Below are 15,935 nucleotides of genomic sequence, written 5' to 3' on the forward strand. Positions count from 1 at the left end.
CTCACTCACACTCTCACTCACTCACACACACTCTCTCTCACTCACACTCTCACTCACTCACACACACTCTCTCTCACACACACACACACACACTCTCACTCACTCACTCACTCACACACACTCTCTCACTCACTCACTCACTCACTCACACACACGCTGTTCTTTGGAACTTTATATTCAACAAAGAATCTGGAATAAAATGCATCAAGGTTTCCACAAAAGGTTTCAGCAGCACAACTGTGTTCAACATTGATAATAATCAGAAATGTTTATTGAGCAGCAAATCGGCATATTATACTGATTTCTGAAGATCATGTGACACTGAAGACTGGAGGAATGATGCTGAAAATACAGCTGCACATCACAGAAATACATTACAGTTTAACAAATTCACATAGAATACAGTTCTTTCAAATTGTAATATTTCACAATATTACTGTCTATTGTATTTTTGATTGAACAAATGCAGCTATAGTGAGCATAAGAGACTTCTTTGAAAAACATTTTGAATAGTACTTTTGAGTAGTCGTGAACACACCTGGTCAAACTCTCGTCACAAAAGCCTCATGCTACCTTTTATTTCCTCACCCACTGGAGCATTATATTGCTCAGAAGTTGCTCTTTCAGAGCTCAGGAGAGATAACGGAGTGCACATTTCTCAGATCTTTTTCTTAAGACACAATTGTTGAACATACCTCAGATAACTTTGTAGAATTTTATGACAAATGTTCATATTAGAATTTCTGGTTTTTGATTGCAGACTTTGTATGTTGGCAAATCTGAGTGCAGTTTGAGACATTAAGATCTCTGAAACTCAACCCATGAGACAATCGGGGTCTTCTTCTCAAAAATCGACTTGAAGTCACTATTAGCTCTCCATTTGATCGCATTGCTTTCTATGAGACTCAGCTGAGATGTAAAAGAGTCTCACTTGTGATTGTGAATTTGCTGCAGGTTTCTCACTGACGTGCATTGAGGTGAGATTTCATGTTAGAGCCGTGCGGTATGGTGTATCTAAATGGAACCACTGCATTAAACGGGTCAAAAAAACAAAACAAGCAGGCTCGGACAGAAATTGCCCACCGGGAGCCTAATCCATCAGAACAGCAGCCGCTACTGATGATATCAGGCCAGAGACTCACGGGCAGATGTGTGTGTGTGTCTGTGTGCGTGTGTGTCAGGTGAGTGATAATCCTGTTGTCAACTTTGGAGTCTCGCTGTGTCTAACCTATTTTTTAAGGCGAGCCATAAGGAGAAACTTTTCCTGCCCCATTATAAGTTATGATAGAGTAGACGGCAGGATATGGACCACTGTAATTACATACAGGCCCACACACACACACACACACACACACCGTAACAGACCACAATCTATCACATCACACACCGTAGTCCTCAATAACCTGGTGTTCATACACGCACACTTCACGGATGAAGCACCAGGTCATATTTCATACCAACAACAAAAGTAAAAGAAAACCCCCCCCCGTTTTTTTTTTGTTTGTTTTTTGAACCATTTGGATTTATGCATTCAGAATTTTTACCCCCCCAATTATACAGTTTAAGTATAGTACAAAAATAGTACCATTAGTACCAAATACGATGAACTATAAAAACTAAATATAAATGTCAGTGTTAATTTGATATTACTATTATCATTTCTATTAATATTTTAAATTAACTTTTATTTTTATAAAATATTTACTGTTTTAATTTTATTTTCCGTTAAATTTTTTGTAATTTGATGTACTTTTGTATTTGTTTTTATTTGAAATATTACTTTTTATGTTGATTTTTTTTATTTTTTTTATTTTAGTTTAAGTTTTATGTATTTATGTATATTTATGTATTGAAATTTTACTGCTTAGAATTAAATTTGACTTAACAGTGATAACCCTGATTTATATTGCAGTAGTGAGTTTTTTAATATTAATATATGTAATGATAACAGGAACTATTTTTTGTATATTACACAAATGAGAGTTTGGGGCGAAAGTAATACATTTTTAGAAATGTCACAATGCAAAATAAAAAACAAAGCATGCTTCACATTTTTTATGCAACATATAATTTCTTGAATCTTTTATTGATTTGTGGGATGAATTATGAGCTGGGCATGTTCTCGACAGGTTTCATGAGATTCGCCCGTGTACGTGTGCGTGTGCATTTTAATGTAAACGAGCCTGTAATTAGTTTTTCCTCTGAACTCGGAGCAACACTCACAGTGGCAAATCACCGTCAGCTATCCGTCCTGTCTCATCCCTCTCTCCCTCTTTTTTTTGCCCTCTTCTCCAAAAGCTCCCACCCTGTGTCCTCCCTCGCCGGCACTCTTCCCCTCTCATCCCTCTTTCATCCTCTCCTCCGGCGTCCCGGGCGCCGCTCGCTTTGATTCTCCGAGCTGGATGGTGGTTATCAGCCGTCCGCAGCCTCTCGACATCAGAGGCGGGAGAGCGAGCGATAGAGGGAAGCGCCCAGAGATAAAGAGTGTGCTGGGGACATATGGAGTTATTGAGCAGAGAAATGGAGCCGGACGGATGGCAAGAAAGGAATGTGAAATCTGAAAGCAGGAAAAGCAAAAGTGATGGGGAGAATAATGAAAGCGAGAGGGAGAAATGTCTGCGTTAGGGAGGAGCGTGTGGAGGTGCCACTGAGTGAGAAAGAGCACATGCCAGTGTTCTCCCAGAGGCCCTGCGCGCTCAAATATGGGCTTTTGGTTATTATTTTGAATATTGATGCGATTCTGAGGTGAAAACCAGCAGCAGGAAGCTTCCAGTCTCCAAGACAAGTTCCGACCCAGATACATACAGAGACTCATCGGGTGTGTGTCTTGCAGTATGTATACTCTGTGCAGTATACTAGTCTTCTGTGCACACCATATACTTGGGTGAAATACTACACTTGCTGAATATACAACCAGAGCCTACTATTATATTACTACATACTATTAAATTTTTGTTAAAATGTCAAATTCGATTTTTTTATATATATTTTTAGTTTTTATTAAATGTGTAGTTTTAGTTATTTTAGCACTTCAACTAAACTAGACAAAAATATGATAAATACAATTATAGAAAAAGTTAGTTTTTTATAATTTATTTTATTTTAGATCATTTTAAAATGTAAATAATGCATTATAATTATTACATTTTAATTATGTAATTATGTTAAATAGTTCTTGCTATTTTAGTGCTTTGATTAAACTAAAATTAGAAAAGTTGCCTTGGCAACTAGATGAAATAAAATGTTATATATATTAGTATTTTATTTCAGATAATGTTTCTTTTATTTGAAGCAATGAAAAAGCTTTTTATGGTTTCAGTTTTCGTTAACAATTTTTTTTTTACTTATGCATTTACTCAAACTGCTAAGTTAACACATTTTTGCATAAAACTGGATTTAAAGTCAGCATAAAATGGAAATTCACCCTGTTTCACATCTGTTTTTTTATTAAACCTCACTGATATAGTCATCAATGCATGTTTATTACTATTATTATTTATTTATTTTTTCATTTGTTTTGACCTTGTAATTTTTTATCAAAATGTCATAACTGGATCTTCAGATGACTTCTTCAATCATTTAGTGATTAACATTAATCATTTATCGCTTAAACCCCGCCCCTTTCTTACAATCAACTGCAAGCTTGCTTTCAGACAATCAGCAGTCAATGGACAGAACTAAGTCCCCACCCTACATATTTTTTCTTTTGTAATAATCCGTTTTACTTCGATGTACATCACAATATGAAAGAAAAAGCTGTTGCTACTGCCATTTCAGCATGACCTTAAACGATTAATTTTACTCACACAATTAAACATTTAACATGATGTCATGTAGCAACAATGCAGCACACTAAAGTTTGAAGTTATTGACTGTTTTACATATTACACATTATAAAGTATATACAGCACAGTAAGTAATATCCATTCGGAACATATCCAGAGTTCTCCCTGCAGCCATATGTGCTTAAACAACATCTTTTTCTTCTTGCCATTGATGCTTTTCTGTGGTTTAAACCAACAGAAAGCTTCTAGACCCCAAGACAAGTCTCGACCCAGATACGTACCGACAGAAACGCATCGATTCCATCTCCGTATGCTAAACTCTAACACTCGTGGGAAAAGCACATGCAATAAAGGTGTTCCTCCTCAGAGACGAGGGTAAGAAAGGAGTTTGAACAAATAACGGCAGGAGAAAGAGAGAGAGGGGAATATATTCGGTGGTAGTATTTTTAGATCAAAGGATCTTTGTGATTGAAGCCGGTTTGAACCGTGCGGTGGCTTCGGGTGGTCACATGACCAGCGCGGCTCCCATAGCAAGAACCCCAGGCCAGATATGTGCGCAGAAGTCTGGAGGGGGTGACTGAATGAATGCCTGATTAAAACCCATCACCAGCATCAATAAGTAATGACCAACAGCCAGTTCAAGCAAAAATGCAATCAAGAGAGAGAGGGAGAGAGAGGAAATGGATGAAAGGAAGGATGCTCACTGGAAATTAAATGACCATCGTTCACCGCTGGGTTGAAACTCTATATAGTGATTTTGTATTGTCACTGTATATGTGTGCGAGTGTAAAATTAGGCTGTGCCCTTGTTCCCATGTCCGTCGGTTTCCTTGTGGGATACCGCAGCTACGCAAGTCGCTATGAGAGAGAAACACGCCCATAGCTTCCAGATTTGTTTTTGCTGGACATGATTTGATAACCAAACCATCGAACCTCTGGGAACTTCCCTTGCCCTCTGTGTGCTCGGAGGAAAAATGTCATTGCTCCGATGTTGCCGCGTCATATCGTGCTGAAAAAACGGCAGATCTGCATGAATTTCCGTGGGTTTGAATGGCCGCTGCTGCTTTTGTTAGTGGACCGGTAAAAACAAATGTTCTGGTGAAGCTGGTTGACTAAGGAAACCCTGCTGGTGAAGCCACACTAGTTAAAAAGCATCATGAGGACTACAGTTAAAATTACTTCTATACTATTACTGACTTCTATAGTATTTTTTTCCATACTTTGGAAGTCAAAGGGGACCAAGAACTGTTTGTTTACCCACATTCTTCAAACTATCTTCTATTTTAGGGTGAACTATCCCTTGAAGCATGTTAAAGAGAGATGGTTTCTTAAGTGCACTTAAGTGGTCTTTTACTGTATTAATATTATATTATCTGTAAGTACAGTTTTTTAAAATATACTTTTAATAAATAATACTTCAATAATACCTCAAGTTGTCCCAAACCTGTGTGAGTTTCTTTCTTCTGCTGAACACAAAGACGATATTTTGAAGAATGTTGGTAACCAGAGAGTTGACGGTAGCCATTGACTTCTACAGTATTTGTTTCCATACTTTGGAAGTCAATGGTTACTGTCAGCTGTTTGGTTACCAACATTCTTCAAAATATCTTCTTTTGTGTTCAACAGAAGAAAGAAAGTCCAGTTTTTTTTCTTGAACAAACCCATACTTTTAAGATGTGAAGTACACTTCAAACACACAATTAAGCACACGACAAGGCAATATTAAAGATTGTGATCTCATATTTTTTTGGTGATTTATCTATTTAGTTATTTTTAACACAACCCGCTCTCTCTATCTTGTGTGTGACAGAAGTCCTGATGAATACGAAGATGGAGACATCAGATCTGAAGTGGACGACAAACTCTCGCTCTAAACCTGAGGTGAGTCCAGCAGCTCCAGTGTCTGACCCTTACATGCCGAGCAAAACCTCAGTCAAAGCGTATGTTATTGCAACTGATTTCCTTCGTTTGTGCAGTGGGAGGAGATCAGTGGTCTAGATGAGGAGAACAACAGCGTGAGGACCTATCAGATCTGCCAAGCCGACGGCTCGTCCAGTCACTGGCTGCGCAGTAAGCTCATCGAGCGCCAAGAGGCATCGCAGGTGTACGTGGAGCTGCTCTTCACCATGATCGAATGCTCATCGCGGATCACGCACCACCGATCCTGCAAAGAGACCTTCAACCTTTACTACTACCAGAGCGACACGGATGACGCGACTGCAACCCACCCCGCGTGGATGGAGAACCCCTATACCAAGGTGCACACATGCAGACGATCATACACACTTGAATGCGCATGATAAATCGTATAAATGAGAGACGTTATTAACATGACTGAAAGGAACATTTGATAGATTTCAGTTTCAGTATCTAATTAACAAATCAATTTAGTCTCAAATGTTTCTCCTTCTGAGAAATCAAAAAGACACAAAGGTATGTAGACATACCTTTGTGAAAAAGAAGTACATTTAGCATACTTTTAAAAAGAGTTTACGGGAATGATATCTGTTAAAAGAATATACTTAAGTGCAAACCGTATCTAATGTTTTCGGACACTTAATTGCATGAAAATAATTTATAGAATAATATTAAATGCAACTAGCTGACCTTTAGAGTGCCTTTTTGACCCACTTCTTAAAGACTTAAGTACATCTCTTTATATAATTACTTCTATTGTCTTTGAAATATGCTGAATGTACTGACAAGCCTTTATGGTGAACTAAAATATACTTTAATGTCATTTCTGTTGAAAACTTGTATGTGAAGTATTTAAATATATTTGTGATTACACATAATGAAGTTGCAATTTAGTACATTTAAAACGTATTAACTTAATGTAATATTGAATAACAGGCTACAATTAAAATGATAATCAAGTACATTAAATGTGCTTTAGTATGTTAGTCAACACATCAAAGTAAGTGTACTGCTTTGTATGATGACAAGATTATTAAAACAATGATTTAAAATGTACTTTAAAGAAAAACTTTCTAAAAATTTGACATGAAGGTGTATTCTAAGTACACTTAAGTGACCTTTTATTTCATTAATATAATTTATCTGCAAGTACTTTTTATATATATATATATATATACTTTAAATATTTGAAGTGCATTGCAAATGCACATTCAGTGCAGTTAAGTGCACTTCTTAGGGTACTTAGAGAGTATAACCCTAAAATGACTGTAGATAGCACAGCACATAATTTGGGCTCGGGAGACTTTGATGAGAAATGTTTGAGATCACACTCTTGAGTACAGTTTGGGATATTATTGAAGTCTACAGAGGTGATGTGAGATCACATCCGCTTTCTCTCTATTTAATCTCAATCATGCATGTGTGGAAAACACTGAATATCTATGAGGTCAGTTCTCGTTTAGTCTCAATCGGAATGTAAAAGATCTCCTAAACAAGTGTTTACCGTATTTCTGCTTCCATTAGGTGGACACGGTGGCCGCGGACTTCCTGCTGCGCAAAGGTGGAGAGAAGAAGTTTAATGTCAAAACGCTGCGTTTGGGCCCTTTGACCAAACGTGGATTCTACTTGGCGTTCCAGGCCCAGGGCGCCTGCATGGCACTTCTATCTGTGCGCGTCTTCTTAAAGAAGTGTCCGGCTCTCACGTGCTCGCTATCCGTCTTCCCGGAGACAGTTCCGCGCTCGCTGGTCCAGGAGGCGGTGGGCCAGTGTGTGGCCAACGCAGAGCAGCCTGGACCCAATCCCAGATCGCCCAAGATGTTCTGCGGGGAAGATGGACAGTGGGTGGACCAGCCCACCACCACCTGCACTTGCCTGCCGGGCTTCGAGGCCAGCCATGGAGAACTGGAGTGTAGAGGTGAGTGAGAACACAACGGGCTTCTCTGAAGCCAAAAATCTAGCCAAATCTCAGTTCAGTTAAACCGTTCTTTGATGTATCTTATTTAAACATCACGGAATATGATTACACTCATTACGGCTGATTCTCTGCTCAGTGTATTGTGCTTCTATAATGTGTCACTATCTTGGAGTAGCATTTAGTTTGGGGTTTTATATTTTTTTGAAGAAAATCTCTTCTGCTCACCAAGCAGTGTGTTGATGTGATCATAAATACACAGTAAAATATTGCAAAATATTATTATAATTTAAAATAGCTGTTTTCTATTTTAATGTATTTCTGTGATGCGCAGCTGTATTTTCAGCATCATTCCTCCAGTCTTCAGTGTCACATAATCATCAGAAATCAGTATAATATGCTGATTATTATCAGTGCTGGAAACAGTTGTGCTGCCGAATATTTTTGTGGAAACCACAATGTGTTTTTCAGGATTCTTTGGTGAATAGAAAATTAAAGGTCCACCGAAGTGCCTTAACACATGCAGCGTTATGCTATGTGGTGACGTCATTTAAACTGAAACAGGAAGATGGGGCGGGGCATATCGAGCATCCCCGCCCACTTTTTAAATAGCCAATAGCTGCATTTGACAGCTTTTGACAGCCACAGTCTAATAGATTAGCCCTTTATTTTTCAATATGAAAACAGTGATTATAATTATGTTGAGGATGTCGTTTGAAAATTGTGTCATTTATGTCGGTGCAGGGCACCGGTGTTATCTCTTCTACTCGTTCTCGTGCTGTCTCTCTAACCGTTTCTCCTCCTAATCTGATCCAAATCGCTATAAAATATAGCATTCTGGGTAGAATTCAAATGGGGCTGATACATTTCGTGGTCTGCGCAACTCGTGCATGTGATCCGCTCCGTGATATCGTGTCTCTGGACCGGAGCAGACTGTGTGCGTGACACAACGTAAAACCAGACTCTTTCGACCCAATGGAAAGCATATTTACACTGTCTGAATAATTCCTTATTCCCCATATAGTGCACTACGTGCCATTCAGCGTACAGAAAATACTAATTCTGTGAACAAGTGACCTATTTCAGCCGCAGTTTCAGCGTCTATTTATAGTGTAGGGGGCGGGGCATTTCAGATTCTAGAGAGCATTTGATTGGACAAAGTTTGATGAGAAGCTGAAGTGCAGGGTGACGTCATCAAAACCGGAAGTGAGAGACATTTTGAATGCTTATATCTTATATCTTCTAAATACTTCTAAATATTTCATTTTTTTTTTCATTTTGATTTCATGTGGACTTTAAGAAAAAAAATTTATTTATTTAAAGCATTTATTTGAAATAGAAATTTATGTAACATGATACATATCTTTGAAAACATTTATTTAAAAATAATATATTAAATCTAAAAAATATATTACTGATCCCAAACTTTTGAACTGTAGTGTATTTGCTATTACCATCTGATAATGAAAAATGACAGAGCATTTTCAGTTTAACATCGTTTGTTAACTAACAGTGGCATTAATTATGTTGCAAGTAAATAGTTTCGTACAATCTGATTTAATAGTGAACCAAGATATAAAAATAAAGAATTCAGAGCTGGTCTTCCTTCCAGTTCGTCCCATAGGAGACTGAAGGTCAGGTTGAGCACATTGCATTGTGGAGACTCACAGTGTGCTCTGGTTGAATGATACACATTTTGTCAAATGTAGCTGGTCAACTGGGTTTTCCATGCATACGAAACACTTTCTTACTGTGCACCGTATGCAGCACACAGCAGTTCGCCATTCTGAGCATAAACTCCCATCTTTATAACTACTGTCACAAATGTATGAACCTAAGAGACTGTCGAATACTGAATATTTTGCATGCACACACACGCACACACACACGCATGCATGCACACACACACTCACACACAAACACGCACACACACATGCACGCACACGCACACACACACAAACAAACTCACACTCGCACACACACGCGCGCGCACACACTCACTCACTCACTCACTCGCTCACACACGCGCGCACACACACACACACACACTCACACACAAACACGCACACGCACACTTGCACACACACATGCACGCACACGCACACACACACAAACAAACTCACACTCGCACACACACGCGCGCGCACACACTCACTCACTCGCTCACACACGCGCGCACACACACACACACACACACTGATTTTCTACCTTCAAGAGTAAGTTTTGAGGACGTTTATACTGACAATGGCTACAACTCTCTGGCCTGATAAGAGGCCAGAGAGACCGTAAAGGACAGATGGGACTGAATTAGACAAAGTCTGTGCCACTTGAGAAGGAGGGAAAACACTGACTGAGTGTGAGAGGTGAGATGAAGGTCTCACAGAAAAGCCGTTTAAACTAGAGGAAGTGGAGACGCTCGCTGTGGAGAAATGAGGAGAGAGGATTACGGTGTAATTCATCAGTGTCCTACGGCTGGACACATTTTCACTCGCTATTACATTACAGTCCTGTGCATCCGGGGCGCATTTACATTTCTGCATTTGGCAGACACTTTTATCCAAAGCGACTGAAGCCGGCGCACACAGCTATATTGCCTTCTCAGATGAATTGCAGAAGCATGCTTTAATCAAAGGGCAAAATCACCAGTCTTTGATCGTTTAATGTGACATGCTGATAGATGACAGATGACAGATTAATTGCTTTTCTGATAAATGTTAGTCTTTAATGTGTCCGATATTTTGGGTCACAAGACCTTACGTGAGATTGCATTTATGTCTGCCATCTTTTGAAGAATGAGTAAGACCACAGTGACACAGACAAGGCATACACTTGCTTTAGAACGTTTAGGGTCGATAAGATTAAAAAATTGCGATGTTTCAGTGTTGTTGGAAGTCTCTTATGTTCACAAAGGCTGCATTAAAAACATTACTATTGTAAAATATTATTACAATTTAAAATAACCATTTTCTATGTGAATATATTGTAAAATGTAATTTTATTTCTGTGATCAAAGCTGTATTTTCAGCATCATTCCTCCAGTCTTCAGTGTCACATGATCTTCAGAAATCATTATAATATGCTGATTTGCTGCTCAATAAACATTTATTATTATTATCAATGTTGAAAACAGTCGTGCTGCTATATATACAGTATATATATATATATATATGTATGTATACAGATTCTTTGATGAATAGAAAGCTCAAAAGAACAACATTTATTTGAAATAAAAATATTGTGTAACATTATAAATGTCTTTACCTTCACTTTTTATTCATTTAATGTGTCCTTACTGAATAAAAGTATTATTTTTTTGTCAAAAAATACTGGCCCACGCTTTTGAAATAGTGTAAAGATATGCTTTTGATTATGGCAGAAAATAATTTCAATTTATGCAAATGTGTTTTCTTCACAAGCTGAGGCACATGTACATAAATGATTGAATTGTCATTGTTTCAAAAGTAGAACGTAAACACAAATATAACTTGTATTTGCATGAGACACTAACTGGAATTATTGTAATGCATAACTAAGTTCATCCGCCGAGAAAATAGTCTTCATTTAAAATGATGACACAGCTTCGTGCAAATAAAAAAAACCCAGGTTTGACTTCTATTGTAAGTTAATGACAGCAAACACGTTTTTCCTTCGCATTCACAGTGGTTTTCTGTGGTAATGGGCAGCATATGTTGCATGCGTGTAGGTCTAGCTTAAGTTGACCGGGAAAAGGATTTAACCGGGAAAATTAATTTAAGGACACGACTGATCTATTTAATTAAAGTAATCACGTCTCTCAGTGGAGTGGATCAGTCCAAATCCTCCCAGTTTTCAAAAATGACTTCAGCTCTTTAATGAAGTTTCTTGCGTTGGGTGGGGTGTTAAAGCCTATACTCATCTGTTAAACACTGCAGCTGTGCTTTCTGTGGGCGTGAACCCCTGGAGTTCACACACACACACACACACACACACTCACTCTATGACTTACTCAGCATTCATCCACTCAAACAAGCTACATCTGCTGTTCATCCCTTTCTTTCACACACCCACACACACAAAGGCAGTGCAAAGCCATAATAGTGGCGCCTGCAGGCAGGGATGTGTCCAGTACAAAGGCACTCTAATGACATGACCAATTAGGTATGAGCAGAGAGAAAAAGAGAAAGAACGGAATAAAAGAGAGAATACTGGAGTTTTTTGGGCAGGTGAAAGGCTGAACGTAGAGTGTGTGGTCACGGGGTCACAGGTGAAGGACTGTGAGGACAGACGAGATGTGTGTGTGTGTGTGTGTGTGTGTGGTGAACGGTACTAATGACTCTAATTAACCACATGCAGATTCACACATGTACAATCTCTTCTTGTCAATTGTGAAAATACTGCGGTTGAGTCAGTGATGTTATGGCACAGTATAAAAGTTTGGGGTCGGTGAGATTTTTAAATGTTTTTGAAAGAAGTCTCTTCTGCTCACCAAAGCTGCATTTATTGGATAAAAAATACAGTAAAAACAGTAATATTATGAAATATTTGTACCTTTTAAAATAACTGTTTTCTATTTTAAACTGTAATTTATTTCTGTGATCAAAGCTGTATTTTCAGCATCATTACTCCAGTCTTCAGTGTCACATGATCTTCAGAAATCAGTATAATATGCTGATTCGCTGCTCGAGAAACATTTCTGATTATTATCAGGTGAAGGACTGTGAGGACAGACGAGATGTGTGTGTGTGTGTGTGTGTGTGGTGAACGGTACTAATGACTCTAATTAACCACATGCAGATTCACACATGTACAATCTCTTCTTGTCAATTGTGAATATACTGCGGTTGAGTCAGTGATGTTATGGCTGAATGTATGTATTGTTATTTTTTTATTAATTTAATGCATCTTTGCTCTCTCTCTCTCTCTCTCTCTCTCTCTCTCTCTCTCTCTCAACTGTAATTTATTTCTGTGATCAAAGCTGTATTTTCAGCATCATTACTCCAGTCTTCAGTGTCACATGATCTTCAGAAATCAGTATAATATGCTGATTCGCTGCTCGAGAAACATTTCTGATTATTATCAATGTTAAAAACATTGTTCTTTGATAAATAGAAAGTTTAAAAGAACAGCATTTATTTGAAACCGAAATCTTTTGTAACATTATGAATGTATGTATTGTTATTTTTTTATTAATTTAATGCATCTTTGCTCTCTCTCTCTCTCTCTCTCTCTCTCTCTCTCTCTCTCTATCTATATAGTGTAGTAGTGTTTTATGTTAACTTAAAGCCTTTATGTATAATGCATTATACAGGTATTCATAATGTACATTGTAATGCATTATATCTTTCCATAAATAATTGTAACCAAAGTTAAATGCATTATAATATCGGAAGGTTTGTTTTCATGTGTTTTCATGCATTATAATTTCTAAAGGTGTAACAATGAATAGATTAAGTATTATAATGCATTATAACTGTGGTTCATGAGATCATGCGATGCATTGTAAGGTGCATTAAAACTCCTTTTATAATGTATTATATATAAAGGCTTTAAGTAAAGTGTTATCTGTTTTTTCAATAATCGCATTATGAGTGTCTGTCATCTAGATTTGGGCGTTCTAGAAGATCATGTGCTCTGAATGTGTGTGTCTCGAAACCCAATTAATAAATCGTATACTTAACACATTGTGTATGTAATGAAGGGAAGGAATGAAGAAAGATAAGGATCGTACCTGACGCTGCTCTGAGCGCGTTCTGAGATCACACTCGTATATCGATGTAATTGTCTTTTAGCATCGACTGGGTTGCCAGCAGCACTCGCAGGACCACCCAGAAAGCTTGCAAAAAAGTAATGGTTCTCCAGGCAGTTTAACAAGAAAATTAGCTTTAGTTATAGCATTCAGTGAAGGTTTGAAATAAATGAGGAGAAGAGTTGTGAAAACAATAACATACCACAATCACAGACATTCCTATCTGGACAAGATTAGTTTTCTCTGAGGACCCTCTAGAAAGAAAAAAACGCAAGTAATTTGTTCAGTAATTTTTTTCCCCCCCGAGGTTGTGCGAGAAAAACGTTCAATTTGGATGGGATTCAAATCGGTGTGTGTCTATAAAACACAAATTTGCCTTGAGCAAAGGTACTCAGAAGTTAGATGCATTAATGTTCGGCACGATTTCAGGTCAGTACGATTAAAAAATAAATAAAAATGAGCTTTTTATTAATATATTTTATTATTAAATTGATGAGAAGTGACTAAAGACATGTCACTTTTCAAATAAATGCTGTTCTTTTGAACTTTCAATTCATCAAAGATTCCTGAAAAAATGCATAAAAATATTTGGCAGCACAACTTTTTTCAGCATCTATAAAAATCAGTTTCTTGAGCAGAAAATCAGCATATTAAAATGATTTCTGAAGGGTCATGCTGAAAATTCAGCATTGATCACAGCAATAAATTACATTTTACGGCATATTCAGATAGAAAACTATTTTAAATTATTGGAATAATATTTCACAATATTACTGTTTGTACTGTATTTTTAATCAAACTAATACAGCTTTGGTGAGCAGAAGGGACTTCTTTCAAAATAAAAAAAACACACACATTGTACCGACCCCAAACCTTTAAATGGTAGTGTACCATTTTGTTTAAAAATGGTATAGATTCATAATTGATACATTTCAAAATCTGTCCATCCGTAGTACACCACCTCAACACGAGACACTGGTGTAGATGTCAACAGTAATAGCATCTTTGTGTCTGTAAAACCACCAGAGGGCCGAAGGTCTTTATCCTTCAGCGAGTAGACATTCATTCACAGACATTCATTATGGAAACGTTTCACGCACACACAAACCAGTGTAAAGTTGCTTTAACTAGGAGGATAATTCAGACCACGTTTTGGTCGGAGTGAAACTGATGCTAATTAAATCCAGATGTGTTTCTATCAATACGAGGGATGTGGAGAACTGATTATGAAATTAAACTGGTCAGGCAAACTCGTCTGTAAGCCCGTCTGTTCCTGTCTCATGAGACTATGCATTGCTCGTTCATACGTGTGTGTGTGTGTGTGTGTAGTGTTGTGAGTACATGTCAAGACAGCTACTAAAGTTTCTTGGGTAACCTGAATGCGTGTGGGTTTTTCTGCTGAAAGTGTGTGTTTGTGTCAGTCGCGAGACTATAATTAAGTGATTGAGTGGCTAAACATGTAGAAGAGCATGATCATATTTCATATCATACAGCGGACTTTACCACACAGAGATTCAGAAGCGGTTTCAAGCCTGAATCAAACCAGCATCAACTGAAATAGACACCGGCAAATGTTTGGATTTGTTGTCGAAATGATTGTTTAAATGTTGACGCAAAAGGACAAATGAGGTTTGTGCTTAAGATGGCAAGTGTGTGTGTGTGTGTGTGTGTGGGGGGGGGGGGGTTATTTGATGGGAAAGTGTGTTTGTTTAATACATGATAACACAGCACTCATTCCCACACAACCTGTTGTTTCTCTGTTGGACTGAAAAGACTATGGTGGTCCAGACTGGTTAGTGCTGGTTTAGCTAGCAAACTAGAAGAGTCATCTGAAAATGAATGGGTTAAAGTTTGAGGTTAGTAAGATTTTTTACAACTGCATTAGATTGCATATTTTTGTCTTTTCCTCCTTGCATATGAGCTCCATATTCTCACCATATCATACTATATGAGTTATAATGAGCCTGATGTATCAAATATAATGCTTTAAAAAAAACCATGCAAATAAACATTTCCATTTCAAAAAAGTAGATTTTTTTTTAGATGTCAGGCTTTATAGGGTTAAACTCCCCTCTCTCTGACTTCCTTTAACCCCGTATTAGTCTGCTTTCCCTCCTCTTTTCATTTCCTTGTGATCTACATTGAATACTACATTGGTTTTTATGTTGCATTCTGGGTATTACAGACGTGTCATCCAGTTGAATCAAACGTCCTGTGTTTGTCGTCCTGTTCAGGTCCGCCCTCGTCCCCGCGCAGCCCTGTTCCCCAGGTCAATGACACCTCTCTCACGCTGGAATGGAGCGAACCGTTAGACAGCGGGGGCCGATCGGACCTCACCTACAGTGTGGAGTGTCGAATGTGCCCGGCCCCCAGGGGCCCCTGCGCCCCTTGCGGGGATGGTGTGAATTACCGGCCGTCCCAGACTGGGATCCAGGGCCGGCGCGCGAGCATCTGGGGTCTCCGACCTCACACCACCTACAGCTTTACCGTGATGGCCCTCAACGGGGTCTCTCCTCTGAGTCAGCAGGGGCCCGCGGGGGAGACCATCAACATCACCACCAGCCCCAACGGTGAGACACAGAGAGACAGCGAAGGTG

The 15,935-nt window shown here is 38.4% G+C and overlaps 1 protein-coding gene across 1 annotated transcript in view; it reads left to right on the forward strand.

Annotated features, from left to right (window-relative positions):
• Positions 1-15,935, forward strand: part of LOC107556053 (ephrin type-B receptor 4) — a 47,397-nt gene that overhangs the window by 18,418 nt on the left and 13,044 nt on the right. The window contains exons 2-5 of the mRNA XM_016239045.1: positions 5,595-5,665; positions 5,761-6,042; positions 7,226-7,616; positions 15,573-15,908. Of these exons, the coding sequence (XP_016094531.1) occupies positions 5,595-5,665; positions 5,761-6,042; positions 7,226-7,616; positions 15,573-15,908 (1,080 nt within the window). The remainder of the gene's footprint in view (positions 1-5,594; positions 5,666-5,760; positions 6,043-7,225; positions 7,617-15,572; positions 15,909-15,935) is intronic.

This window comes from Sinocyclocheilus grahami, unplaced genomic scaffold (assembly GCF_001515645.1).
Source record: "Sinocyclocheilus grahami isolate Dianchi unplaced genomic scaffold, SAMN03320097.WGS_v1.1 scaffold553.1, whole genome shotgun sequence".
NCBI lineage: Eukaryota > Metazoa > Chordata > Actinopteri > Cypriniformes > Cyprinidae > Sinocyclocheilus > Sinocyclocheilus grahami.